The 27,101-nt window shown below is 47.8% G+C and overlaps 1 protein-coding gene across 1 annotated transcript; it reads right to left on the bottom strand.

Moving 5' to 3' along the window:
* Window positions 1–26,440, bottom strand: LOC112115199 (patatin-like phospholipase domain-containing protein 1). The gene is made up of 7 exons (XM_024212214.2): window positions 26,239–26,440; window positions 19,558–19,790; window positions 17,788–17,853; window positions 15,578–15,787; window positions 14,198–14,258; window positions 11,987–12,229; window positions 1–11 (listed from the first exon to the last, which is right to left on the bottom strand). Exons 1-7 carry the CDS (start codon window positions 26,438–26,440, stop codon window positions 1–3), a joined length of 1,026 nt encoding a protein of 341 aa, XP_024067982.2.
* Window positions 26,441–27,101: the final 661 nt, after the last annotated feature.

The following is a 27,101-nucleotide window of genomic DNA, read 5'->3' as shown; positions in this document are numbered from 1 at the left end:
TTATTCGATGGCTGCAGGGACACATAAAAGGTCAGAGAGGCCTGTCAGGTCACTACCCCCAATCCCCCACCCCCCATGGGCAGGTCAGTACCACACTGAGCCCATCATGCTCCTGAGCAGGTCAGAGCACAGTCCCCCTATAAAGCAGGTCAACCGTCCCACTGCTGGGGCATGGCAAAGCCCTACGGGCGGGGCAGCTCAGGGATGTGCTAAACTCATCCTCCTGCTGGGGGAGGCAGGCTTTGGTCCCCCTCCATCGCTCTCCCATCCCCTCAGGGACCAAGTTGGAGAGTTGGGGCTCTGCAGAATGGCCCAAGGGAATGGGGGACTTATAGGGAGGGGGAGTAGGTACCTCATTGTCCTTTCTCCCAGTTGGCCGGTGCTACAAATGCATATACCCGTGAGTAATTTTACATACGTGCCTAGGCCCTCTGGCATCTAGAGCACAGCTCATTGGAGTCATTTACTCAAGTGCAGGACTGGATCCCAAGTAAAACTAGCCTGTAACCTAAGGACCTGCTCCTGCCCCCATTGATATTAATGGCTGAAACGCCCTTTAAAATTCAGTTCACACAGGCCTGGCTTTACAATCAAATCTAAATTACATGTCAGCTGTCGGTGCAGTGCCCCAAGCCACTGAGCTGGGGAAGGCCACTTGATCAATGAAATTAGTCATGTATAAGCTATTCCTCTGAAGAGTAATGATGAATTGTTGACAGCGTTCCAGTTCCCCTTCCGAAAGCTGATGCTGTCACCCTTCTGTGTACATTAAACTGACCTGGAGACTATAAGGTGGCAGGGTTGATTCTCATCTTGCTTTACACCAACGTGAATCAGGAGTAAATCCACTGAACTCAATGTAGTTGCACCAGTGCTGATCAGATCAGACCCAGCCTCTCATTCTGGACAGGACTGTTCCTGCTACTTTGAAACAAGTTGGTGATTTTATTATCCATTTGATCACAGCTTTGTCTAGCACATGACAATGCTTTCATAGCAACTGCAAATTCTGTATAATAGGACTGTGAGACATCTTTTATTACCAGGGATTCTGCCTACGGCTCTGCTTTTTCCCTTCTCTCTCATTCCAAATTCGAGGCCCTTAACTTACTAATTAAACATCCGTTTTCTATAGCTAGTGATTAAATTGTATCATATCTTCCTAAAGAGGGTGACATGGATCCAAACTAAAAGATGGATGTTGTATTTCTCTTTCATCCAAATGACTTCATTTCTTGGACTTAGATCAAATCGAATGGAGGAAAATCGAACTAGCTGTTGAATCAATGGGAAGATACTGTAGTAAAACCTCTGCCTTAAAAGAAGTACCCAACTGGGATCTGTGCACATTTATTTGGGGGCTGAACATGGTCCCGTACATGATGATAGGATTAGTCCAGAGTCCTTTCTAATTTGAAAGGCTCCGCCAATGTCATTTTTGTGTATAGATGTCTATTATATCTGTCTTCCTCTGTTCTGTATAAACCAGCATCTAGAATTTCTCTTGATGGATGAATGCCAACTACATAGTAGCACTTGTAGCAACAGATTAAAGTTAGCTTTTCGCAGGTGACATTTGGATTCAGCCTGTTTTTCAGGAAATGGTTTCTTTGGCTGAACTTGCTTTATGGGCCATTTATGAGGTTTTTCAGCTTTATCCCTATTCTTTGTTTGCCTTTCCCACCTATTGGCTTTTGCCTGTGGCTGCAGCTCCCAAGGGGGAGACAAAAAAAGACAAGAGCAGGCTTGCTCTCGGTCACTGAGATTTCATCACAGGGTCCTGGGCATGACAAACTCCCCAGGAAACTTGCCCTTTCTCTGAGTAGAAGATCGGAATCAGACACAGGAGAGTTTCTGCCTTTGCACAACTGTAGAGCCGCTAACTAATGGGAACAGGATTTGACTCATAGTGAGTTGGGTGGCAAAGAATCTTAGTGGTTACAGCAATGGACTGAGAGTCCGGAGACCTGGATTCTTTTCATGATTCTGCCACAGAGTCTCTATTCGCCAGATGCTTGTGTTTTCAGTAATAGATTATTTGTAAAACATTTCAATCTCCTTTCAGAAAAAAGGTGCTACATCCTTTATAAAATATAATTAGCGCCTACTGTGGGCGTGCGTGTGAACTGTACGCTGACCTGTACCAGAGTGGCAAGTTCTAGAGCTCTGTATAGAGGTGCAGAGCCCTTTTCCTGACTCACCCTGATGGAGCAAATTGATCCCACCTTACAATCTAGGGGTGAAATCCTGGCTCCATTGAAGTGTCAATTGCTAAACTGACTTCAGTGGGACCAGGATGTCACCCTAGAAACAGGAGTTGTGGTGTGTTTCTGAGCAGAGGAAATTAGGGTCAGGCCCAAAGATGATGAACAGTCAAGCTCAGCCCGAGGAGTCATCTGAGGTTTATGTTGCCTCGTTGAAGTTTACATAAGTAGTAACGGCAAAACCCCTAAGACTGGATCCTATCCAGTGTGCAGTGACTGTGCCCGCAGTGCATAGGTCTGCAAACTGCTCTGTGGGGGTGCTTGGAAAGAAATACAGTCTATAGTGACTTTCCTTTTGTCAGACCTTGGCAATCATGAGACTCCATAGATACCGATGGGCACCTACACAGTTTGTAGCTTTGTTTGGACAGGATTGTTCAGTCCCGGTGCTCCTTGGGAGTCATAGGCTGGGCTGCCAGACAGCTGAGAATAATCAGACAGTGTCAAAAATGCCATGCTTGCTTCTCTAAGTAAAGCAGCAGCTGCGGTAAGAAGTTGAATTGCTTTAAATCGCCGCTGGAGAGGTTGTGGATTGGGATGGAGCTACTGATCTATTGGAGGAAAAGGCGGTGTGGGGTCTATCAGAGGCTAATGGTCCTCAGGCAGGGAGGTAGACTGTATTTCTATTATTATCACTTACATTGGGGCAGCTGTTTAGAGAAGGCTTTGCAAACAAGTAGGAAGACAAAGTCCGTGCATCCAAGATCTTAACAGCTGTGGTCCTGATCTTACATTCACATGAGCCATCCTTACTCAGCTCAGAGGTTCCATCTGATGGAGATGTGTGGCCACTACAGCTGGCGAGCGCATGGGAGGAGGAGGAAATCGTGAAAAGTCCTGTGTGGTTTTAATCCAAAAAAAAATTTCCCGTGTCAAAACTGTGCAATTTCTGTCATGTTTAGGGACTGAAGGCAGTTTATGAGAACTGAAGGGACATTGTCCATTTCTCGGAGCATGAGCCACATCTGCAGAATTGTCATAAACATCCTTGAAACTCACTGGTCTCCGCTCACCTTTTCTAAGGTAACTGGCCATCATGGAAAATGAAAACAAGGGTGATCTGCAGCTGCTCTTCCCATTGCAGGTCTTCAGAAGTGTTGGACCAAATTAGGACCCAGCCTACAATCTGAACCCAACTCTTCTGTGGATTCAACAAGATACTTAAACATCTGTCTACATCATGTGAGTAGCTCCATTGTATTCTCAGGCTCCATCACTAGATTTGCCTAGTCAGACATCCTGATCCTTGTTGCTCCATTTTCCACAGCAAGATGTCTCTGGCAGGGCTTCCCAGCCGCTGATACATCCCGGGTGTGGTTGTTAAGGTAATTGCAAGGAAATCAGGCTACACCTCCCATGATAGTAACAGACAAGCAGAAGACAAAATCTTCTGAGACATTCCACAGGCTCACTTTGCCAGGGAGAGAGGAAGGATCGTACAGGGGCACTGCAGACCTGCTCCCTTCTCTGCCACAGCTTCCCTGTGGGGCCCTCCTCCAGCCTAAAATTGCAACAAGTCATAGAAATATTGGGCTGAGTTTATTCCTGATGCAGCTCTACTGCCATGAATGGAATTACAGTAGGGAAGAGTTTGGCCCATTATGGTCACAATCCAGGAGTCCACGTGAGGGCAGTAAAATGTGATGCGCCTTATAACTGCAGCAGTGACACACACACACACCCCTCCATCATTACACACATCACAACCTAAAGCCAGTGCTTCGGTACACACGGGACATGTGGGGGATAGTTCTGAGAAACCTACAGTATCACACATGGGGAAAGTATCTTGTTTCTCAGGTGGGAAAACGCAGTATCTTCTGTTGATGTGGGACCCATTGAATGAATATGGGAAAGAAACACGAAAACCAGACTACTTGACTATCAAATTGTGTGTGTGCGGTGAAATGAAATGTCATTTCAAAAAGAGTTTGCTTCTCCAGTTAAACTCACAAGCCCTGTTGGATTAAAGGGAGCAGGTGCTAGCTACCTGGAGAACTCTCTCTTTATCATAGGACCCGGGTGGCTCTGAGGGACTGTCGTGGGTGTTAAATAGAAGCACCAATCTAGGAATTGTGATTTCAAATCCAGCCCAGGGCAGAAGTCTGAAGTTAAAACAAAAAAACAGGTGTATTGCTCCAATCTGCCTCTAGCAAAGGGGATTTTTATTTGGGGGAAATGTAATCTGAATACAGCAGAATAGTCAAAAGACACTGAAACTATTGTTGGAAAGAAAATAAACTACATAAGCAAAGGCTTGCTGGGAGGGGAGGATGATTATTAGAATCAGAGGGTTAGAAGGGGTCGCAAGGGTCATCTAGTCTAACCCCCTGCTAAGATGCAGGATTTGTTGTGTGTAAACCATCCAAGGCAGATGGCTATCCAGCCTCCTTTTGAAAACCTCCAGTGAAGGAGCTTCCACAACCTCCCAAGGCAGTCTGCTCCATTGTCCTGCTGTTCTTACAGTTAGGAAGTTTGTTGTGAGATTAGGGGTGGAAGTGTGGGGGGGGAGGGGGCTGAGGGGTTAGGGGATGGGGACTAGGGAATGAGGGAGGGGAAGGGTGCGAGACTGGGAAGGGGGACATGGGTGTGAATGACAAGGGGAATGGGGCAGAGTAAAGGCTGAGGTAGGGACAGCTGTCAGCCCCACATTGCCCTCCCATGTGAATGCCACGATCTGGAGGCCCCTGCCCATCTGAAGTGATCTGACCCCTCTCCTTGCCTTTCCTCATGTGAGCAAGGTTCTGGGGGGTTGCTTTTCTGGGATGGGGGGGGTGTCTGAGCCCTTCCCCTACCTCCTATGGAATTTGGGGGTGCGTGCCCCCACCAGTGGTGTCTGAGCCCCACTCCCTGCCACCTGTGTGTATGCAAGGATCTCGGAGGGCAATGGGGGGGCTGACAGATGTTCCCAAAAGTATTGGGCATGTCCAATATTTTGGGAATGCCTCAGTGGCCGCCGGTGATGGAGCTGGGCAGAGCGTGGGGGGACACTTTGGAGGTGCGGTGGGCTGGGTGGAGCTGGAACATGACTGGAGAAGCCTGGCTGAAGCAGGTGCTGGAGTCCAACATTTCAAATCACAAGCAACTGTGTGGCCTAGTGGAACAACCACTGGACTGGGACTATTGCTAGCTCTGCCACCTGCCTGCTGCGTGACCTTGGGCAAGTCACTTCCATGCTCTGTGCCTCAGTTTCCCATTTGTAAAATGGAGATAATGATGTAAAGTTCTTTGAGATGTACTGATGAAAAGCACTATATAAAAGCTAGGTTTTGGGGTTATTATCTAGCTTCAGTTGCATATCAACTGCAAATCTAGGCGAGAACTACAACTGTCTAAATTACCAGTAACTCCTCTCAACGAACATTTCTCTTTCTGTTTAGAAAGCTAGGAAATTAAATGGCCAAAAAAATTGTTAAAGTAAGGTTGCCCAGTGATAGCTTGCCCTTCCAGAACATTGAGGTCAGCAAAACTCAAACTTCTGAAAGCCAAGAAATACAGAGTTAAGATAAATTCTCACACCACCTTAACTCTGCCCTCTTTGAGCACCCACAATGCCCGTAACACACAGACTCCCACTCTGCCATTTCACAGTAGTGGACAGGCGCTAGCTGCACTTTTCTGTACTCTGAAACACTGAGCCTGCTTCCCCACCATAATACCACAATTGTGAAATGTAACCACCACTTCTTACCCTTTTACAACCCCTTCACATAGGATACCACCCAAACATGGGCATTCCCCTACCCATCTTTAAATCCAGACTGCTCTCATATCCTATTTCCCTGCTGACAATACCAATGGCAAGAAGACCACCAGTGCCCTGACACCCTCTACACAATTCTGTGTGGTAATGAGGCAGACTGGAACCTCAAGGTACACGCACGCCTCTTGCTTCCACATGGGGGGGACTCAAACCCAGAGCTCCTCATATCACAATCACAGCTCTTCCAAGCTACTCCAGCCTATTGCTCCATCATTCAGTACAGCTATGTCCAGCATAGTGAATGCAGCTGGAGTGACTGCAGATAATTCCCAGTACCTATTGCCAGCGCTGGGAGGCAGAGTTAAGGTTGTGTGGGCATTCACCTTAACTCTGTATTTCCTGGTTTTTGGAGTTTGAGTTTTGCTGAAGTCTATGTTGTGGAAAGGCATGAGCAATCACGGGGCAGCCTTAACTCTGTGTCAATGGCGTTTTTTGCCATTTAATAATTATAAAGATGCATTGATTTCCATCTCACCAGAACATATCTCTCCTTGGAATATGGTGCACCGGGACAGGCTGAGTGTGACAATCTTTTCTTGAATACTTCTCATAGAAGGGGTAAGCTCTTGGCAGCATTAGAAATCAAGCTTGCCCCCTCTGCCTTAAAGAACATGTCCTCAGAGAGGCAATAGTGACTGTGTGAACTGAGTCCTAATTTCAGCCATCGCTGCTTAAGCCATTCAATCAGCAGCACAGTTGCAGAGTCACCCGAGCGTTAATACTGCAGCATGCCCAGTGATGACAGCCTCCTAAAGAAAGCAAATGGACATTTATTACATATGATCCACTTCTGAAGAAAAGCTGTGCATGTCACACTATGTGCATCCTAAAATGAGAGCTGGGCAGGAAGTGGTTTTCCTATCCTGTGAGAATTTTTGAGAGTTTCAAAAATCTCCCATTCCCACAAGGACAGAAAGTCAAATTTCATGAACAGAAAACCACCCCCCACCCCCACCGCCAAAAAAAACCCTTCAGTTTGGGTTGATCAAAACATTTTATTTTGATACTGCCCTTTTTAAAAAAAAAATTTAAATGAAACTAATATTTCAAATGAAAAGTTATTTTGAACCAAAAATTACATCATTTTATTCCAAAAATGTTAAAATGGGACAATTCTCCCCCCACACCCGCAATTGTTTTTTCTACAGGAACAATTTGTCAAAATTGATGCATTCCCGCGGGAAGTTTCGGTTTTGATGAATCAACATTTTCTGATGAAAAAAGTTTCAGTGAAAAATTCCCAACCTAACACATTGCTATGAGAGTGATGGGCTAAAACTTTCTGCTGCTCTGCTTAAAAGGATATGTGTTCCCCGGGGACCAGGAGAGATGGAGCATAATGACTCAGTAGAGGTTCTTCAATATCATCATGGCCCTGCTGAAATCAGTGAGAAAACTTTCATAGATTTCTATAGGCTTTGGATCAGGCTTTACGTGCCCAAAGCAAATTTTCTAGCTGAAAAAAAGAGCCCTCTATGAAGCTAGAAACCAGGCTGGACAAAGCTCTGATGAAAATATCACACAGAACCGTCAGGCATGGGCTGAGGGAAGACATTACAGTGAAGATGGGCTAATTGTCCAATTGGTCTAAGTTCTGTGAAGTGACATTGGGGGATCTCACTGAAGGAAGCTAAAGTCTGTCTTCTCCCCGCTTAGTATGTCTCTACAGAGTTGCTGAGCCCCAAAATTTTCATACCTTAAAATTAGCCTCCCAAGTAGCCTGATTTTTCTCAGGGTTGAAGCACTCTCAAAAGTCAGTGAGAGCTGCAGGCGCTCAATATCTTGGAAAATGGGGCCACTTTTCCTTTAGAACCTCCTTCTAGGCACGCAGGCTTGTACGTTGTAGCCAAAGTGCTTAGACGGTTCCATGGCCAATGACTCTCCTGCAGGGCTGACTCATCTCCCCATGAAACTCCATGGGGGAGATTGTCAAACGCAGCAATGGTCATAAGGCCCCTAACTCACCTTGACTTTCAATGAAAGCTAGGATCCAGATCCTCCAAGGTATTCAGGTGCTTAGCTCCTATTGAAATCAATGGGAGTTAGGCACTTAAGACCAGATCTTCAAAGGTATTTAGGTGCTGTGCCTTTGAATATCTTCTCCTAATGCCCCTCCCTCCTCAGGAAATCCCAATTCTCCATCAAGGTTGTAAAGCAATAAAACCTCTTACCTCTCTGACACCACTCCATTTGACAAACCAGCAGCAGTGTTTCTGACCAAACGCCCGGTCCTTTTGAACTGTTGTGCCATCCAGCACATCTCGTCCAACAAGGCCCAGAGCTGTTCTATCCTTTAAAAGCAAAGACATGGACTGCGGTCACTGTGCTGTGAATGCAGAGCCAGGCCTCTGGAGGAGATTGGGGACGTGAAGAAAATGACCGACAGTTCCCATGAGCCATTCCGGTGGGTTATCCAAATTGAAATAGTTCAGGTTTTGTCCAAAATATTTTAGTTTTCCGGTGTTTTGCTTTTGGATGAAAAAATCAAACTTTTCTTCAGCAAGCAGACACTTTTCATTTAATTGAAAACCCAGTTTTCCATTAAAGAACAGCTTCAACAGAAAATTTTTGACCAGCCCTAAGAATGAGGAATAGAACCCTAAGTCTCCCAACTCCCACTCCCTTGCAGTAGGCCACACAGTCTCACCAAAGAATCACGGCTGAAAAGCCACCAGAAACTCTCATTCAACACAAACTCATAAGAACGGCCATACTGGGTCAGACCAAAGGTCCATCCAGCCCAGAATCCTGTCCTCTGACAGTGGCCAATGCCAGGTGCCCCAGAGGGAATGAACAGAACAGGCAATCAAGAGATCCATCCCCTGTCGCCCATTCCCAGCTTCTGGCAAACAGAGGCTAGGGACACCATCCCTGCCCATCCTGGCTAATAGCCATTGATGGACCTATCCCCCATGAACTTATCTAGTTCTTTTTTGAACCCTGTTATAGTCTTGGCCTTCACAACATCCTCTGGCAAAGAATTCCACAGACTGATTGACTGCACTGTGTGAAGAAATACTTTCTTCTGTTTGTTTTAAACCTGCTGCCTATTAATTTCATTTGGTGACCTCTAGTTCTTGTGTTATGAGAAGGCATAAATAACACTTCCTTATTTACTTTCTCCACACCAGTGATGATTTTATAGACCTCTATCATATCCCCCCTTAGTCTTCTCTTTTCCAAGCTGAAAAGTCCCAGTCTTATTAATCTCTCCTTATATGGAAACCGTTCCATACCCCTAATAATTTTTGTTGCCCTTTTCTGAACTTTTTCCAATTCCAATATATCTTTTTTGAGATGGGGTGACCACATCTGCATGCAATATTCAAGATGTGGGTGTACCATGGATTTATATAGAGGCAATATGATATTTTCTGTCGTCTTATCTATCCCTTTCTTAATGATTCCCAACATTCTGTTCGCTTTTTTGACTGCTGCTGCACATTGAGCAGATGTTTTCAGAGAACTATCGACAATGACTCCAAGATTTCTTTCTTCAGTGCTAACAGCTAATTTAGACCCCATCATTTGACTCACCTCTTACTAAGAGAAAACATCATCTTTGTAGGAAGCTTATATGACATAAGACACTGTGATATTATCTCAGCCACCGAGTCCAGCAATCCAGATGCCTTCTGCCTCTCCCGGGCAGCTGGAGTAACAGCCAAATGCCAATAACAGATAAACAAACACAAGGCTTTAAAAAATTACTCATAATTTATGGAGCAAATTCAACTAAAGGAAACCCCAAAATGAATAGTTTCCTGAAAATTGTGCTGAGTCTAAACACCCTGGCCTACCCTCCAAGAGAGAATTTCCTTTAAAAGGCTGAACTGTCAAAGGGAAGTAAGGAAATTAGGCACCCGAATCCCATTGGAATCCAATGGGAGTTGGACACAAACAATTTGTCCCCTGTGCAAAGCCCACCTTCGCCCCAGTTTTGGTTATAGCTCTATCCCAGTGATGGTCTTTGACCCCTCTGTTGCGCATAGCAATAGATATTAGTGTTATACTTGTCGCTTACCTGCGCTATGGGCATTGACTGGGTCTTTAGTTCCCTCGGAACTTCAGAGAAATGGAAACGAGGTTGGAATGCACCAAAAATGTGTCAGGAATTTTCAATCTGTGGCTGCTGCTTTATACACACTTTCCATTTATATGTATACACACGCGTTCACACACACACAATTTACTATAGTTCACCATCGAGCAGCAATCAATGTAGCAACCCTAACGTTTACCATACTCACTCTCCCAACATGCATTTACCCCAACTGCAACACACATCCCAGACACGGGGGGCTGGATCAGCTGTGCATCTGGAATGGGGACCATGACAACAAAATGAGTGTCATCACTGTAGCGTCACCCTCCCCCATTGCTCCTGACCCCACCGAGCACCACCACTGGATAACCACAGTAGGTAGGTTGAGTGGGGTGGAGCCACAGGTCAGCTGTTCTCAGCGGTATCATCCTTTGTTGTCCCCGGGAATATCTGTGCACACATCCATGCTTCGATGAGAGATTGGCTTGAGTAGATGTGACACAGACACTCCTTGGCAAAGGCTCCTCCCCCTGTTCTTTGCACACAACTCTCATGTCACGCCTGACAAACTTATTACACCAAACACGTCTTGCAGGATATTTATCCATAAAGCGTAACATGAAGGTATCTACAGAAAGCTCATCAAGACTCATGATCAGTGTGAGATGTATGTACAGAAGATATTTAAAGGATAATGTATTTATATTGAAAGTCTGCTTTACGGAGTCGGAGGGAAAGTTAGTCACCAGGGGATAATGTGTCTTGGTGATGGCCCATTTAGCCAGGAGAGAATTGTCACCCCACCCTGCTTAGCCAGTGATGCAATGCAATGCAAGACTTCAATGGAAAACAATCAAAGACAATTCCAAACAATTGAAACCACTGGAAGATACAAAAAGAACATTACAAAAAGACACAGGTTGACCCTGTCTATGAACAGAAACAAAAGTCTGTTCCAGTCTAACAGAGGGTAGGCAAAGGCACGCTGTATTCATTCACTGAGGAAACATCTTAAGGAGCAAGGGGAGGCTTTCATGAACGTTTGGATCCTGGTTCTTGTGAAACCAGCCAGTTCTGCAACAGACTAATCTTTGAGGAGAAATCTTACTTTCTGAGATAGGAGAGGGAACTATTGATAAGTGTAGACCCAGGTTTGTGTTTTATGATTTTGCTTTGTATTGTAACCATTTGTTTCCAGCATTTTCTCTCGTTTCTAGTACCCTTTCTTAACCAAACCTACTTTTATTTTGTTACATGAGCTCGCAAGTGCTGTGTGTTATACAGGAAGGGTGGTTTAAGGTGAAATGGGACACGGTGCACCTCTGGAGGCAAAGGATCTGGGATTTCTGTGAGCATCTAGTGTCAGGGGCTGGACATCACGGGGGAACGAGTCAAAGGGTCTCAGGGACTGGGGTGCACCTATTGTTCACCTGCAAGGTGAAGTTAGGGCTGGCGTAGCCCGAGGCTGAAAGGCTGATGGTGGTAGGTAACTGACACCCACCCACCACAAGGAAGACCCCTTCTCCGTGGAGACAGGGGGTAGCAAGGTGACTGTCTGTCCGAGGTGCCCCAAGAACTGTCCCGGTAAGTAAGTGCTTCGGGATTTGGCTCAGTAATGATATTTATTAGGCATCTGTCCATCGAAAGAAGGGCTTAGCTGTTTTATTTCAAGCACAGCGAAGCAGATATAAAAGACATAGTAAAGCCATAAAAATCCCACTTGACTGCTGGGCTCAAAGGCCTTCACCTCGCTGAATGAGGCCTGGAATCTCTTCCCATCCCTCCCATACAATACAAAGCAAAACCTGGTAGGTCACATCCCTTCTCTTCCCGCAGCACCACTCCACAGATCCCAGGGAACCATTACTCAGCTAGTGTAAAACTAACAGGAGGAAAGAAATCAGACTCCTCTACCTTTGTGCTGGCGCGGGGGCAGCTGCGGCTGTATTTTCTGGTCTGTTCCATTGAGTGTCCCGCTCACAGCAGCAGCCTGCTTCGGGGGCAGGTCCCTGGGAGCTGGCCCGTTGGATTCCAGCCCTCCTGTGTCTGGGTTCCGGCATGAGGACTCCTCATTAGCTCGAGACAAGTCATTTTTACTGAGCAAACTGGCAAACCGGAAGGTCACCGTGTTGGCGGGATAATTTATACCAAAGGCATCTATGAGACATGACAACAAAGGGTAAAACTGTTCATAAATAGTCAGGTAAAACTAAGTGATGTTTGATTGCAGGGGATTATGTGGAAGATCCTGGTGACACTTCATGAGACTGGAAACATTAGGACACCTAATTCCCATCGACTTTCATGGCTTGTTGACTTTCACTAGAAGCCTGCCGTGCCTTTATTAACTTCCCCCTCATAGCCTAAATGCACCTGGCCAGCAGGTTTGTCTGAGCTTCTGACCCACATCTCCTGGGGCTTTAGCAAAACCAAGGTTAGTGTTGATTCTTATTTCATAAGGCAGTGAGTTCCATAGGCTCCTGTGGAAGTTCTATTGCCTGTGGATACAAGCCTCCCTTTGTTGCTGGACAGTTCCCCCTGTTCTAGAGGAACATAGCTGTCATGGAAGGCCATGGTCAAAGAGAGTACAACAGAGAGATGTCTCCAGCCATATCAAATTGACCTTGTAGGTCTTATAGGGTTTGGGGTATGGAGCATTTGGATATTCTCTTTTTCTATCTGTGTATGGTCCCTAAGGCAACTGTAACTTCTGGTTCTTGTTTTGAAGTTTTCAATTAATAAACTTGAACAGAGAGAGATGGCTCCAGTAGCCTAGTGAGAAGCAAGTCATTTAGATACATCGTTTCTGTATTGCTCAGTAGTGGAGGTGCAGGGGATTTAAAACCATGTGTTTTATCATTCCTCCTGCATATCAATCATAGAATCATAGAATATCAGGGTTGGAAAGGACCTCAGGAGGTCATCTAGTCCAACCCCCTGCTCAAAGCAGGACCAATCCCCAACTAAATCATCCCAGCCAGGATTTTGTCAACCCTGACCTTAAAAACCTCTAAGGAAGGATATTCCACCACCTCCCTAGGTAACCCATTCCAGTGCTTCACCACCCTCCTAGTAAAAAAGTTTTTCCTAATATCCAAACCTCCCCCACTGCAACTTGAGACCATTACTCCTTGTTCTGTCATCTGATACCACTGAGAACAGTCTAGATCAGGCCTGCACAACATGCGGCCCGCATGGGCTCACTGTGCGGCCTGCGGGGGGTGAGTAGGTGGGCTCACTGTGCGGCCCACGGGGGGTGAGTAGGCAAGCAGCGGGTGAGGGAGGGGGGCTGCGGAGGCGAACAGGCAGGCAGTGGCGGGGGGTGAGTAGGCGAGCTGGAGGGGTGGGGGGCTGAGGAGGCGAGCAGGCAGGCAGTAACAGGGGGGCAGGTGAGCCGGCGGCGGGGGCTGAGGAGGCGAGCGGGCGGGCAGTGGCAGGGGGGCGGGTGAGCCGGCAACGGGGGAGGAGGCGGCTGAGGAGGCGAGCAGACGGGCAGTGGCGGGGGGGGAGGAGGCGAGCCGGGGGGGGGGGGCTGAGGAGGCGAGCGGCGAGTCGGTGGCTGACCCGTTCTACTGATCTGGTCTGGCTCCCATCCCCTCTCCAAGGGTTGCAGCTGTCTGGAGGTGCCTGCCTTTCACACCTTCCTCATTCACACCTCATTCATTCAACAGGGCAATTGATTACAAAGTAGGGGGAAGATCTTATTCTACTTCTAGCAAAAAGACATTTTTCTTTTACCTTAATTATACTACCTTAGGGGCCAGCTATAACATATTACCAAGGTTCAATACTGCTGTTTCAGCAGGGCGGTGCTGGGGAAGGAGGGCTTTTTTCCATGGAGCGGGCAGCGCTGGGGGGGGGGGGGTGTGTTTTGGGGGGGGTGGGTGGTGCTGGGGGGTGGTTTCGGCGGGGCCGGGGGGTTTCAGCCTTCAGCTGTTTTCTTTGGAGTAATATGGCCCTCGCCGCTTTACAAGTTGTGCAGGCCTGGTCTAGATCCATCCTCTTTGGAACCCCCTTTCAGGTAGTTGAAAGCAGCTATCAAATCCCCCCCTCATTCTCTGTATGACGTGCAATGCCATACAGAGAATGCCTCCTGTCTGTTTACAGGCTCGGGGTAACACTTACTGTTCCTATGTAAGAAAAGGACAGCATCCTGATACCCTCGAGAAAAAAACTCATTCAGGACCTGTGGAGGAAAGCACCCGGAATCAGAAAGAATTCCAGCTGCGGGAAGTGTTCTTCAAGGGGCAGAAGCCATGTCTTCTCTAATGCTGTTTGATACACCATGTGGGGAATTAACATCTGGGACTTGATCCTCAGCTGGCCTCAGTGCTTAAAAGGTCCCTGGTCAAAAGGGGCCATAGACCTGGCCAATAATACTTCTGCAACTCAAGCTGGTCACTGAGGGTTGCATGACCTGGAGGAAAAGCCCCTCTGATTGCTTGCCCTCCCCACTTCCCCACCTCCTGGGGTAGAGCAGCCAATCAGACTGTAATTTCTGGTTCTTGTCCTGCTGCAGGAAACAGGCAGAGCTACCCCCCAACTTCCCCAATGCCCTTTGCACTGGATGGGAAGAGGGAGCAGAAAAAACCCACCAGCTCAGGGCAGCTACGCTCCCCCTTCTCCTCCAGTGAGCAACAGGTGCAGCACCTTTGCTCCTCCCCACTTCCCCCCATGCCACAGCACCTGGCCTGGGAAAGCAGGGGGCACCGGGGGGAGGGGAGGAGAAGACCCCCTGGGACCAGCCCCAGCCTAGAAGGAAGGTGGAGGGGACCCTGGTGCAGGTCTGGGAAGGGGGGGGGTCAAGTATCCCAGGGGCGGCAGGAGGGCAAATGGATGTGAGGGCAGAATTGATGGGGAGCAAGAGAACAAGCAGCTGTGATGTTGCCAAGAGTTATGCCAGTCTACCTCAGCTGAAGATCGGGCCCATGGCGTCCGGAACTGGAGGTGCACATTAATCCCAGGACTGCGTGGCACAATCCTGGTTGGGTGGCACAGCAACAGATGTGTGCTGGGCCAGAGCTGCAGCTGGTGTAAACTGGCATTGACTTCAGTGGGGCTAGGCTGATTACGTTAGCTGAGGTTCTAGCCCCTCGTCTGCAGCGTAGGGATGTAGGGGGTCACCAAACTGGAGCAGACCCAAGATCTATCCCGTCCAGTATCCATCTCTGACAGGGACCAGTCCCAGATGCTTCAGAGGAAGGTGTAAGAACCCCACAATAGCAGATGTGGGATAATCTTCCACCACCACCACCCACCTTTGAAGGTTTCAGCCTAATCCCTAATAGAGATCGATATAAGCCCTGAAGCATGGGATGGTGGGTCCCGAGCTCACTGGCTCTGATAGAAGTAGTGCCAGTGGGTAGGGGTACCAGCTCAAAGGCTATTTCATCTGGGACAGCTACCTAAAAAGGGACAATCCTGGGAAAACCTGGAGAGATGGGAACCCTACTTGAGGGTAAGATGATTGAGAAGCACTGGGGTACATTGGTAGGGACCACTTACCAGGTAGCTAGGTGGAAAGAGAGCATAGCTAATCCTGCACAGGTTTTCCACTGAGATCTGAATGCTGCTGTTAAAGATCTGAAAAGAGTAGAAGATAGCCGGGCAGTCCCGGGGACAGATGTCCAGCTCGCCTGTGAATGGGGACACCGTGATCACGGCCTCCAGGTCAGAACATGGTTGCAGGTTAGTGAAACCTCCGTCGACGTAGCGCTGAGGTAGAGGGTGGAAACAACAGGGGACTTTGTTTGGAGAAGTTAAAAATAGGCAGCAGTGTCACAGCAATCAGGACAGGTGATCGTGTGAACAATGCAGGCCTTGTTCGTTACATGTGGGTGTTTGAATAGGGTACCTGCAACCTCAGTTGGGATATGCAAATTAGTAGCATGTATAATAATCCCTACCTCTTATCTAGTGCTTTTCATCCGTAGATCTTAAAGTGCTTTATAAAGGAGATCAGCATCATCACCCCCATTTTATAGCTGGGAAACTGAGGCAGGGAGAGGTGATGTGACTTTCCCGAGGTCACCCAGCAGGCCAGTGCCAGGAATAGAACCCAGGTCTCCTGAATCCTAGGCCACTGATCTCTGATCCCAAAGGACAAAAGATCAGCTTGCGGCTAAGGCACAGGAACGGGAGTCAGGAAATGTGGCATGTATTCTTGCCTCTGCCACAGATTTCCTGTGTGACCTTGGACAAGTCACTTATCCCTTCGGTACCACAGTGGGGGGGACAATGAAATCTGCCTACCACCCAAGGGGTATTGTGAGACTGAATGCATTACTTGCTTGTAAAAGAGCTTTGTAATCCTTGTAGGGGAAGTGCTAGCAAAGTGCAACGCACGTCTATTTTTAAAACGTTCTGTGAATCCTTAAGGCACTGGGGGTGCCTTCAGGGCAGGCTACTTTGCTGCACTGTTTGCTTTGCTACGTTACATGGATAATTGTAGGGTGCATTGTGCCAACGAGGGAGGAAAGGTCTGTAATGGGGTCTGGATTCCTGGGAGGTAGGGTGACAAGATGTCCCGATTTTATAGGGACAGTCCCGATTTTTGGGTCTTTTTCTTATATAGGCTCCTATTACCCCCCACCCCCTGTCCCGATTTTTCACATTTGCTGTCTGGTCACCCTACTGGGAGGAGCTAGCCCCATACTCCTACCCCTATTTGGAACTTTGCCTATTCCCACAACCTGTCTTGCTTCTGCATGCCTCCTCCCACTGCCAGGTTCTCCCCACATAGCTATGGGCCAAGAGCTGAGAGGAGCAGCTTGGGAGAGAGACTTATTGGCTGGAGTCCAGGGCCCGCCTGCATGGGAGGTGTAGCCAGTGGGACATGAGAATGGATGGGAAAGTTAAACCAAACCCCACCCCTGTTAAAAAACACAGGTTACTATAGAGCAGCCATTATGGTAGCGAGTGGCCTGTTGCAATGAATATGATGACACAATCCGCGGTGATTATTAAAGGCTTGTTGTCAAGATTATATAAAGGCAACAGGGCGGCCCATGAAGGCTTTAGCCCGCGTGGGAGGGAGTATCCCAGCTACTCCACTGGAATATCCAGCTACTCATGAGCCTGTTTGTCAAGCTTGTAAATACTAGACTCATGGCTGCGCACTATGAGATCTCTGAATTTAAAGAGCTACTTAAAGGCAACATCCTGCGTCTTGTGCTTTTTTGTAGCGGAACTCCTGCTGGCTTTGGCAATTTCTGTATGGAACAATCACTTCCAACCTCCTAGGGAACTCTGTCCAGACTGCACTGAGCTGAATTCAACTCGTGGGTTACATTTGGGCTTTTATCCTCTCCGTGCGGGGTTCAAGAGACCCTGACATTTACAGCCGAAATCGAAACAGTGCGAAGCCACAGGGACTGAAACAGAGCAAACTAAAAGTCGTTGAAACAGGAATAATCCAAGTGAACACCCAGCAGCAAGATTCCCGGAGTATAGATCACATCACACCCACCGCAGGGAATTCATGGATGAAATTCAGTGACTTGGATTATGCTGGAGGTCTGACTTGATGGCCCATTGCAGCCTTTAGATCTATGGAATGGATAGACCCTTAGCTAGTGTAAACTGACAGAAGTCTGTGGAGCAACTCCTATTTACGCCAGCTGAGGATTTGGCCTTATGTCTGAGAGCAGAGTCTGGCAATAGATTGGTGAGGACAGAAATCGTATCCCCTGGAATATTTGCTAGAGAGCACTTACCACACCTCGGAAGGAGGGAGGGATGAAACCGCAATAGATAGGAACAAAGCAGCTGCAGATCAGTGCCTGTGAGGAGAATAGACGCACAGAAGGGTCACAGAAAAGCATACTTCACCCCCAAACTTCCCCAAGTTGAGAGGCGATTGGATTTATTGCCCAGAGATTCGGGCTTCTTTACGGAGATACACTGGGACTGAGGTGCTGTGATCTGGATCCAAACTAGAGCCGGTCAAAACTTGGAATTCTCATTCTGGGAGAAATTCTGACATGTCAAAAATTTTCTTTCATCCCAACACAAAAAGCCAACATTCCAAATTTCCCGCGAAACCAAATTTCCAAAGCTTTCGTTTCAGAAATATCGAAACGACCCTATTGAAACAAATTGTCCCAGGGAGTTCAAAGTGCTTCATTTCAATACTGAACTATCATAGAACCAGGGTGGAAATGATAATGTCTAAAGGAAGCACTTCGGCCGTATCAAAATGAAACATTTTGATAATTTTGCATTGCAAATTGTGCTAAATCCGTCCGTTCCCACGAAACATTTCAATGTGGCCAAATCTGCATTTTCCAACAGAAAAATGTTCATCAGACAATTTTGACCAGCTCTAATCCAGACTTTTAAATGTGGGGTGGATCTTAGGGCCTAGTCGGTGATGCATCAATCTGTATTTAAATCAGGACAGGCATTGATAAGAACAGCATTAAATCCAACCTATTGGGGATGAGCGGGGAAAGGGACTAGCATATAGGCTGCCTTCCGTCCCCTTGTTGGAATACAGCAGCACAGGTGGCCTGCTGGATTCTCCAAGCCCAAAGCCAAAAAGACTGATTGGGGGAGAAGGGCCAGCTGGAGCGGAGGCTGGCTGAAGGCCTGCAGCTGCCCTGAATGAGAGCCCAGCTCCAGGGGAGCAGCTGGGGGAAACTACTGCCTTGAGGAGGGCTGGAGTAGCTGTGTGGGAGGCAGCCCAGCTCCAAGGGAAGGGGCTGAGGATTTATGTCCTAAGGAGAGACGGGGCAACTCCACAGAGCACAACCCAGCAGCCAGAAAGATTTGCAGAAGCTCCTCAGGAGCTGGATGGGAAGAAGCCCCCCAAGATGACCAAACCACGGAGCAGGAGCAATGGCATCTTCACTCTGGCAAGGGATGCGGGGAGAAGGAAGGAGCAGCCCAGGAAGGTGGCAAGGGATTGGAAGGAGCGGTCCTGACCTGCCTTACACAGGGTCCCTGGGCTGGGAGAGGGCAGGCGGGGGCTCCCCTGCCTCTTCCCCAACTGAGGAGATGGTATGAGCCTCAGGACTGAGAGAGGCAGCCTGGCAGTTGTGGAAGGGGAATGAGGCCTCGACATAAAGGCCCCTAGATGTGGGGACTTGGCTTGTTTAGACTGAATGGGGGACAAGGTTTGGAAAGTGCCGTGGCTGGGAGGCAGAGGTCGCAGCCTGCGATAAGGTTAGAAAGCTCCACAAAAAGGGGCGCTAGGAACACTTAGCATGAGGGGGAACTCCCGCAGTTGGCACACACAGAACAGGCTGTTTCCAGGAGCAGGTACCAATGAGAGCTACTTTCTGGCCACGTCTGGTGCTCGTAACTTAATATGCTGCTTCTGAACCTAGGACCAGGGTGGAATCTCTGGACCGGGACAGAGGTGGAATTCTCTCCTCCCTCTACCTGTTCATGCACATTGACTTCACCTCTCCCTCATGAACTCAGCTTGTGGTTTTTTCTCATTTAATTGCATTGCAGGCGCAGCAGAGAGGAAACCCCGTTACCTGAATCAGATCCTCCTTCGAACTGAACTCGGAAACCATGACATTTTGTCCGTCCATCATCCGGGTGAGGGAAATGTGCAGCCTCCCCGAAGCCACCTGGTGAGAGTTCTCTGGCAACATCTTGTACAATCCCTTCTGTATGGTGCGGAGCGTGTTGCACCCGGGAGACAGAGGGCCGAGAATTGTTTTCCTGGCGTCTCTCACCGCTTCATGGAAAGATTCTTTTAGGTCCTCTGATCGAGGGAGGGAAAAGAGAGGTCGTTTATCACCAGTTTTCTTTAAAGGCCCAATAGTCCTAAGATTGTCCAACATGATACTCCTGTGTTTTCAGTCACGTATCATTTTGGCGAGCTGTAACCTTTTGGATGGAAATTGCCCACGTTCACTCTCTGCCCTAAGTGGAATATTTTCAGAAAGTTTGATCGACAACAGAGCAGCTGTTTTTGAGAAAGAAGTTAGTGACAAACAGGCAGTTTGGTCAACATTAATTATTTGTTGGTGTCCTTTTGAGCAGTGGTAGCATCTTAGGGTATGTCTACACTTCGTGCTGGTTGGGGGGAGATTCCCAGAAATTCCAGCCTGAGGAGACGTAGCCACAGTAGCTCTCATCAAGCTCCATGAGAGCTAGTGTGCGTATGTCTCCTCTGGCTGGGGCTCCGTGACAGTCTCGGGGTACCCAGGACTGAAAGTCGCTGTGTTATCCTCTGCCTCCACTGAGAAGGAGTCATTTCTGTGCCTGCCTGGGTGTCATCTCACTGACACCACCAGCCTGTCAGCCCCTCAAGCGCTCTCCTATGAGCTACGCCAGCCCCAGCTTCGCCTTGTGGGTTAGCAATAGGCGTACCCTCGTCCCCAAGTCCCTTTGACATGTTCCCCTGTGATATGCCGCCCCTGATGCTGGCTGCTCACAGAAATCCCAGATCCTCCACCCCCAGAGGTCCAGTTTTACATTAAACCACCTTTCCTGTACAACACACAGCACTTGTGAGCACGTACCTTTATTTTGTTATAAGTGTATTTAAGAAAGGGTAAAGATTTAACTAGACAAGAGAGAAAGTACTGGAAACAAATGATTACAATACAAAACAATATCATTAAATTCAAACCTGGGTCTATGCTTATCAATAGTTCCCTCTCCTATGTAATAAAGTAAGCTTTTCCCTCCTAGAGTTCAGGCTGTTGGAGAGCTGGCTGGTTTCACAAGAACCAGGATTTAAATGTTCGTGAAAACAGCCCCTCTCCACAAGGGGTTTCCTCAGTGAATGGATTCAAAGGACTTCTCCTTCCTCTGTGTTATACTGAAACAGTCTTTCGCTTCTATTCACAAACAGGGCAAACGCCTGTTTTATAAGGTTCCTTTTCCACCTTCCAGTGGTTTTGATTGTTTGCAGTTACCTCTGATGGTTTTCCATTGAAAGTCTTGTTATTGCCAAGGCTAAGCAATTGAGCTTTGCATTACATCATTGGCTAAACAGGGTGGGGAGGCAACTCTTTCCTGCCTAAATGGACCATCACCAAGATTGTCCCCTGGTGACTAAAGCATACATTCACTATAAATACATTATTGCTTAAATATTACCTGTACGGACATCTTGCAAAGATTATGAGTTTTACAAGTGACGAGCTTTCTGTGGATACCTTACATGTTACTCTTTATGGAGAAATATCCTGTAAGACGTGTGCTTGGTGTAATGAGTTTGTCAGGTCTGAAGTGAGGGTTGTCTGTGCAGAACAGAGGACCCTTTGCTTAAGAGCCTCTGTGTCACAGAATCACACACACACACACACAGGTCAAAGTGTAGACATACCCTTGGCAGCTTGGAGAAGGAAGGTGAAATTTGACAGGGGGAAAACCCTGAGGTCGCAGAAGTGTCTTTTTGCTCTCCCAGAGGAAATTCATCCAAATTCGGCCCCGTCATAAACCACAGGAAATAATCCTTTGAGTGACAATCAAAGGCCCGTTAGGGTTTGCACAACGACTGAACATTTTATCAAAATCCAGACTCGCGTTCTACTGGATTGTGCATTCTGCCAGGCCCCTCGGAGCCTTGGCATCATCTCAAAGCAGCCGCATGGAGCTGTGGCTTCCTGTGAGGCACAGAATGGATCTGCCTCCTCCTCCCACAATACCCTTTGGCCTAGAGGCAGGACACTGGGCTAGACACCAGGAGAAAGTGAGGTCTAGGTTTGCCTCTTGCACTGACTGGCCTTTGATGAGCTGTATTTCACATCCCTTCTTAGGGAGCACAGTCTCACATCGGTACCCGAGTCTCAGTCTGAAGACAGGGAAACTGAGGCCCAGAGAAGTTGCATAGGGCCATTTCTGGCACAGCTGGGACTGGAACAGTTCAGGAAAATCAAGCTGAGCCCTGTTGTTTCAGTGGGAGGCTCAGATGGGTCCCGAGTTTAGCAGAGGAGCTGAGTGTATGTGGGAAACTGCGGGAGTGGTGCCACCGATCTGTTTGGGTCAGATCATCCTGTCTTCTGGTAAAATCCTGACTCGGGTGGCTCAGGAAGTAGAAATCGCTGTGAGAGGATCCTCATGTGATTCCCTCATGACCTCTCATCACAGGGTGGGGTGGGCTCTGCACTGTTCATCACCACATCCCTGTGAGGATAAGTAAATATTATCATCCCCCACTTCACATGGGAGGAAACAAGGTGTCGTTAATAATTACATCAGCCCTGTAAGGCCGATAGGGACTGGATATTCCCCATTTGATAGCTGGGGAAACTGAGGCACAAAGCCGGGACATGATTTGCCTGAGAGAGTCAATGTCAGAGCTCAGGAGTTCCTGGTTCCCAGTCCTGGGCTAAGAGCACTGTCCCTTTTCAGCAACATGAAGAGAGAGAGGGGAGAGGGCTGTGGAAGAATGGCTGATGGCCTTTCAGCTCCAGCATGCGGCTGCTTACAGCTTAATTATACTTGGTCCTGATGTAGGCAGGCTCCCCCTGAAGCCGTGAATAAGAGCAATACCTCAGGATCAGCATTGTGACTCCTGTAGATTAGAAACTGCCAGACCAGATCAGACCTGGGGTCCATCTAGGTCAAGATTCTGTCTCCTCCTTCACAGGAAGGTGCAAGAAACTCTTTGGGAGTAAGCAACGGGATAACCTGCCGCCAGGGGAAGTTTCTTCCTGACATCCGTTAGTTAGAAGTTGGCTCACACGCTGAAGCAGGATGCTTTGGATTAGGATCTGTTTATCTGGCCATGCAGAAACGAGATCATTGGGAATTAAGCACACCCTTGGGCCCCCATTCGAGCCCAAGATGATTTCATGTATGGCCAGAAGCACATTCAGCCCGTGATCCTGCAGAGATTTCTGCATGTGCTGAAGTTTGCACATGCACCAGTTCCACCGGCATCCAGGAGGCTCCTCACATGTGTAAAATTGAGCCACCTGCACAAGATTTTGCAGGGCTAGGGCCTAATCTGGCAAGAACAAAGCTCCCTTGGGCCCCTGTTCTGGCTGTCCCAGTGCAGCAACGCCTGAGATTGCTCTAGAAAGACGGGCAGACAGACAGATTAGATGGAGCAAAAATATCTTAGTGTCCCGAAGGCACTGGAGCAACCCAGGAATTAAGAGCAGTTATAAATGTTTGAGCAGATATTCTGGGCATGTGACATAACAACTAATGCTTTGCGGGGTCAAGTGAGGTGGTAATGGAGCTGAATTTCAGATCAAAGTTGCTTGAAAACCAAATGACAAATGTTTGTGACTTTTGCCATAATAAACCAGAGCGGCATGGACCTTCCTTTGGTCTGCAGCCTGACTAAACAAGAGGGCTCCAAACTGATCTCTGAGAGCCAGAGCTACTGGCTGTGATTGCCCAGGAGCGGGACAACCTGTGAGCTGGAGGATGCTATTGGACTGTACCATTACAGCTGCCTCCGCTATAGATTTCCTAGAGGTATCTTTCCCCTTGCAAGCAAAGGAATATGCCAGTCAGGAACCACTGTCTTACAAGCAGCAGCTAAGATATTGGTACATAGATGGCTATGCATTTTTTTTTGTCTGCCTTTAAAAAATTCTTTAAAAACAGCAAAGCTTGGGGTGTGTCTACATGGAGCAGGACTGTGCACTGCATGGGTGTGATTTCTAAAGTGCGTATTAACAGGTCCGTGTATACCTTGCTGGTGTGAACTAAAAGTTCCCTAGTGCACTTTAACATAGTGCCTTTAATTTTCTACACTAAAACCAGCACCTGGAGAGAGACAAATCACCCAGGGGCTGCTCCTCTTGGTCCCATTGATGCCAATGAGACGTTTGCTGTTTCTTAAACAGGGGCAAGATCAAGCCCTTACGTTACAAGATCACAGGGATTTGGGGTACATCTACACTGTAATTCAGGCTGGCCCGAATCAGCTGACTCAGGCTCACAGGGCTTCGGGAAGTCTGTACTTACCCTTAGAGTGTTGCGGCTGGAAAAGGCATTGTATTCCTTGGAAAGGAAGATGCAGCCTCTTCTCCTGAGCGGGGAAGCATTTAGGGCTGAATGCTCAAAAGGATTTAGGTGTTCTCCACCTCAGGAAGGTGGGGTATTGATCTGAACAGGGATTTGCCACCTCGCAAGTGGCTGCTCTAACCATTGGGCTATTTTCTCTAGCCCGCATAATTCTTTGAGAGCAGGAGTGAGAGCACAAGAATGAGAATGTGCCGGCCACCAGGCTATGAAGTCACTCACCCAGGCGGTGGGTGATCCAGGATCCAGTCCCCCTGTTCCAGGGAGCCGTTCATTTCTCCACAGTGCAACCACTTCAACAGGAGAGATTGAGGGGCCCCCTCCATTAGACTGTCCCAGAGCCCACTGGTAAGAGCACTCACCTGAGAAGTGGCAGATCCCTGTTCAAATCCCTTCTGAACCAAAGGTCTCCCACCACCCAGGTGAGGACCCTAACCATGGGGCTAAAAGTGGTGATGAAGGCTTTCCTCCTCCCAAGCTGTTTCATGTGAGCTCCCCTATGGGGAGGGCCCACTCCGGTAGGCAGCCTCTGAGTGTGTCTGCTGGATTGGGCCCCTCAGACAACTTAGGCAGCCGAACGATTATCTTCCCCAGTTGATGAATCGCTCTGGAGCTTAGGCAGGAGATAGGCATCTGGACACCACAGAAGGGCAGCAGGGCATGTGCCCAGAGGCAGAAACATAGGCACTGAGGGTCCTTTACTGCAAAAACTTACGGTTTCAGCGGGAGTTTTGTGCATCACAGTGCTTCCAACACTGGGACTTAGACAGTTAAAACAGGGCCAGAGACGCCTGACTCCTTTTGAGAACTCCACCCCTACTGACTAGTCCAAAGAAACACTAAAACCTGACCGCTGAATATAATGGTACCAGGCCAGAGGCTCCTCTGGTATCAGTTGGCGTAGCTCCGTTCAGTGGAAGGACATTGATTTATATCAGCTGAAGATTTGACTCACTGAGCACATGCAATGATCTAGATGGATACACAGGTCGAGATCCACAGCTGGTGTAAATCAGCTTCACTTTACTGATTTCAATGCACCCGTTACACCCGTTAAAGATCAGGGCCACTGGCTGAACAGGTGAAACAATATATTAATATACGTGGCTCTAGACTGGTGGCATGGAATTGCATTTCCTGGCAGGCCAGGTAAGGGAATGTCCAGATCTGGACAGGCCAAAGTGCTCTTCACGTGTGTGCTCTCTAGGGAGTCTGCCAACAGCCAGGGGTCGCAACCTTTCACGCATGATGTGCTGGATTGTATTTAATAATCTCAAAATAAAAAACTGGGCATCCATAGGCAATATTCCAATGAAATCTTATAAACAAGTGATTATACAAATAGACTACAATGCTATTAAAACATCATGCTGTCAATATTAATTCTACTCTTAAAGCTATGAAATGAAAATAAGTTTAAAACGCACAAGAAATGCAGGCACGTCTAATTTCCCTGATTGCCTGAGATTTTGACAACTCCTTGGCATCATCTTTTTTTTCTGGAAAAGGACAAGGCAGAAAGCAATCAAACTAGCTACGGAAAGCACGTCGATTACTGATCGCTTTGTGTCTGAATGAACGTCTGATTAAAAGCGTACTGCTGTAAGTCGAAATGTATCAACACAGGCTAGCGCCAAGGTGTTTAAATGGAAAGGTTTTAAATTAAGTACATGGCAGGATGGTAAACAGAGGGAAAATAAACTGAGCTGCATCTGCCCACTCCCCATCAATCCTGCTGCTAGCCCGCCATCTGCCCAGCCCCCTCATCAGTTGTGGGGCCCCCAGCCTCACCTCTGCTCTTTTGAGGGTTCTTCGGCCCCCTCTCTGAGGCCAGGGAATGGATAAGCTAGGCTCCTGAGGGGAGGGGACGAACGCTCTGCTTCTTCCCAGAAGGCTGGCGGTGGGCCAAATGGAAGACCTGTGGGGGCTGGATCTGGCCCATGAGCTCCCACTGAAGAACAATGGTTTAGATCCTCAGCTGATGGAAAGCAATGTACCACTACTGACTTAAACACAGCTAGTCTGATTTACGCCAGCTGAGGATCTGGCCCTGTAGGTCCCCTGATGCTGAATGATTAAGTTATTAGTTATTGTATTATTATACAAATCATTCCTTTCTGATCCTTTCATGTCATTAAAATCCATGTTTTCATTATTATTATTATTATTATTATTATTATAAACGTATACACAGAATAAACCAAAGCCTTTCTTACCTAGGCTAGATTCACACACCACTGCTGCAGCTATAAGTGACCCAGCTGATGCTCCATAAACTTTGGATGCTGATTTTAGTATCTCAGGTGCCAATTCCAAGAGCGACTGGACCACCCCTATCTGGTAAAGTGCAAGAAAACCGCTGCCTGAAAAAGAGAGAGAGAAGGGGGTGCCGGTGCCATTTAGGTCTTCTTCAGCCATCCCAGCTGCTCAGTCTGCAGAGATGTGGTTTTGTTAGTGGGCAGGCGCTCTGTAACTTCGATGTTCAGTTTTGCTGTTACTAGCTAAACTCCGAGCCTGCTCTCTTTCTGCCCTTCTCTGACACATTCACTGCTTCTTTCGCGGTTCACACGAATGCCTAAGATGCACTTTTTGTCCTTCTGTGCCAGATCCCTGAGATGTTTTCAGATTCAGTGCCTGCTTTAATTACCTCTCTGGCTAAAAATAAAACTCTCTCCCCCCATCAAAGCAGCTCTAGCTAGATTAGACCCTAACTAGCTATCACGCTTCTGGCTTAAGTAAGGAGCTCCTTTTAAGACAATAACTCATAAGTCTTCCCACAGCCCGCACGCCTTTAGAGCGTGTGAAGCCTTCTGCATCTCATGGCCCTAGCTTGGCTTTTTCCGAGCATCCCTCGCAAAATTTCCTTTTTTGTTTTTCTCCGCTCTTCCTCGAGTGTGTTTTTCTAAATTGGATTCTCCCTCAATCCAGTCTTAGGAACAGCTCAGTGCTGAATGAGCAGAGATTTGCTCAAGGAGCTCAGAGCCTGTGGGTGTTACACAAGGGATTACACAGAGGGCTGGGCGATGTTATATTTGAAAACTTGCTCAATTAACCCTATATTGCAATGTCTGTGTCCACT

Source organism: Terrapene carolina, unplaced genomic scaffold, assembly GCF_002925995.2.
Source record: "Terrapene carolina triunguis isolate 2854851 unplaced genomic scaffold, T_m_triunguis-2.0 Scaffold552, whole genome shotgun sequence".
NCBI classification, from domain to species: domain Eukaryota; kingdom Metazoa; phylum Chordata; order Testudines; family Emydidae; genus Terrapene; species Terrapene triunguis.
The sequence above is the reverse complement of the archived record's forward strand: the minus strand, read 5'-3'. Positions and strand labels throughout refer to the sequence as shown.

What these genes read in the sequence shown, in the direction of transcription:
- LOC112115199 (XM_024212214.2), bottom strand. Translation starts at nt 26,440, where the DNA reads ATGGCTGAAGAAGACCTAAATGGCACCGGCACCCCCTTCTCTCTCTCT. An exon ending in CGAAGGAGGATCTGATTCAG is followed by an intron (nt 17,854 to 19,557) that starts GTAACGGGGTTT and finishes TTCTCCTCACAG; the next exon opens with GCACTGATCTGCAGCTGCTT. An exon ending in CTCCCTCCTTCCGAGGTGTG is followed by an intron (nt 15,788 to 17,787) that starts GTAAGTGCTCTC and finishes CCTCTACCTCAG; the next exon opens with CGCTACGTCGACGGAGGTTT.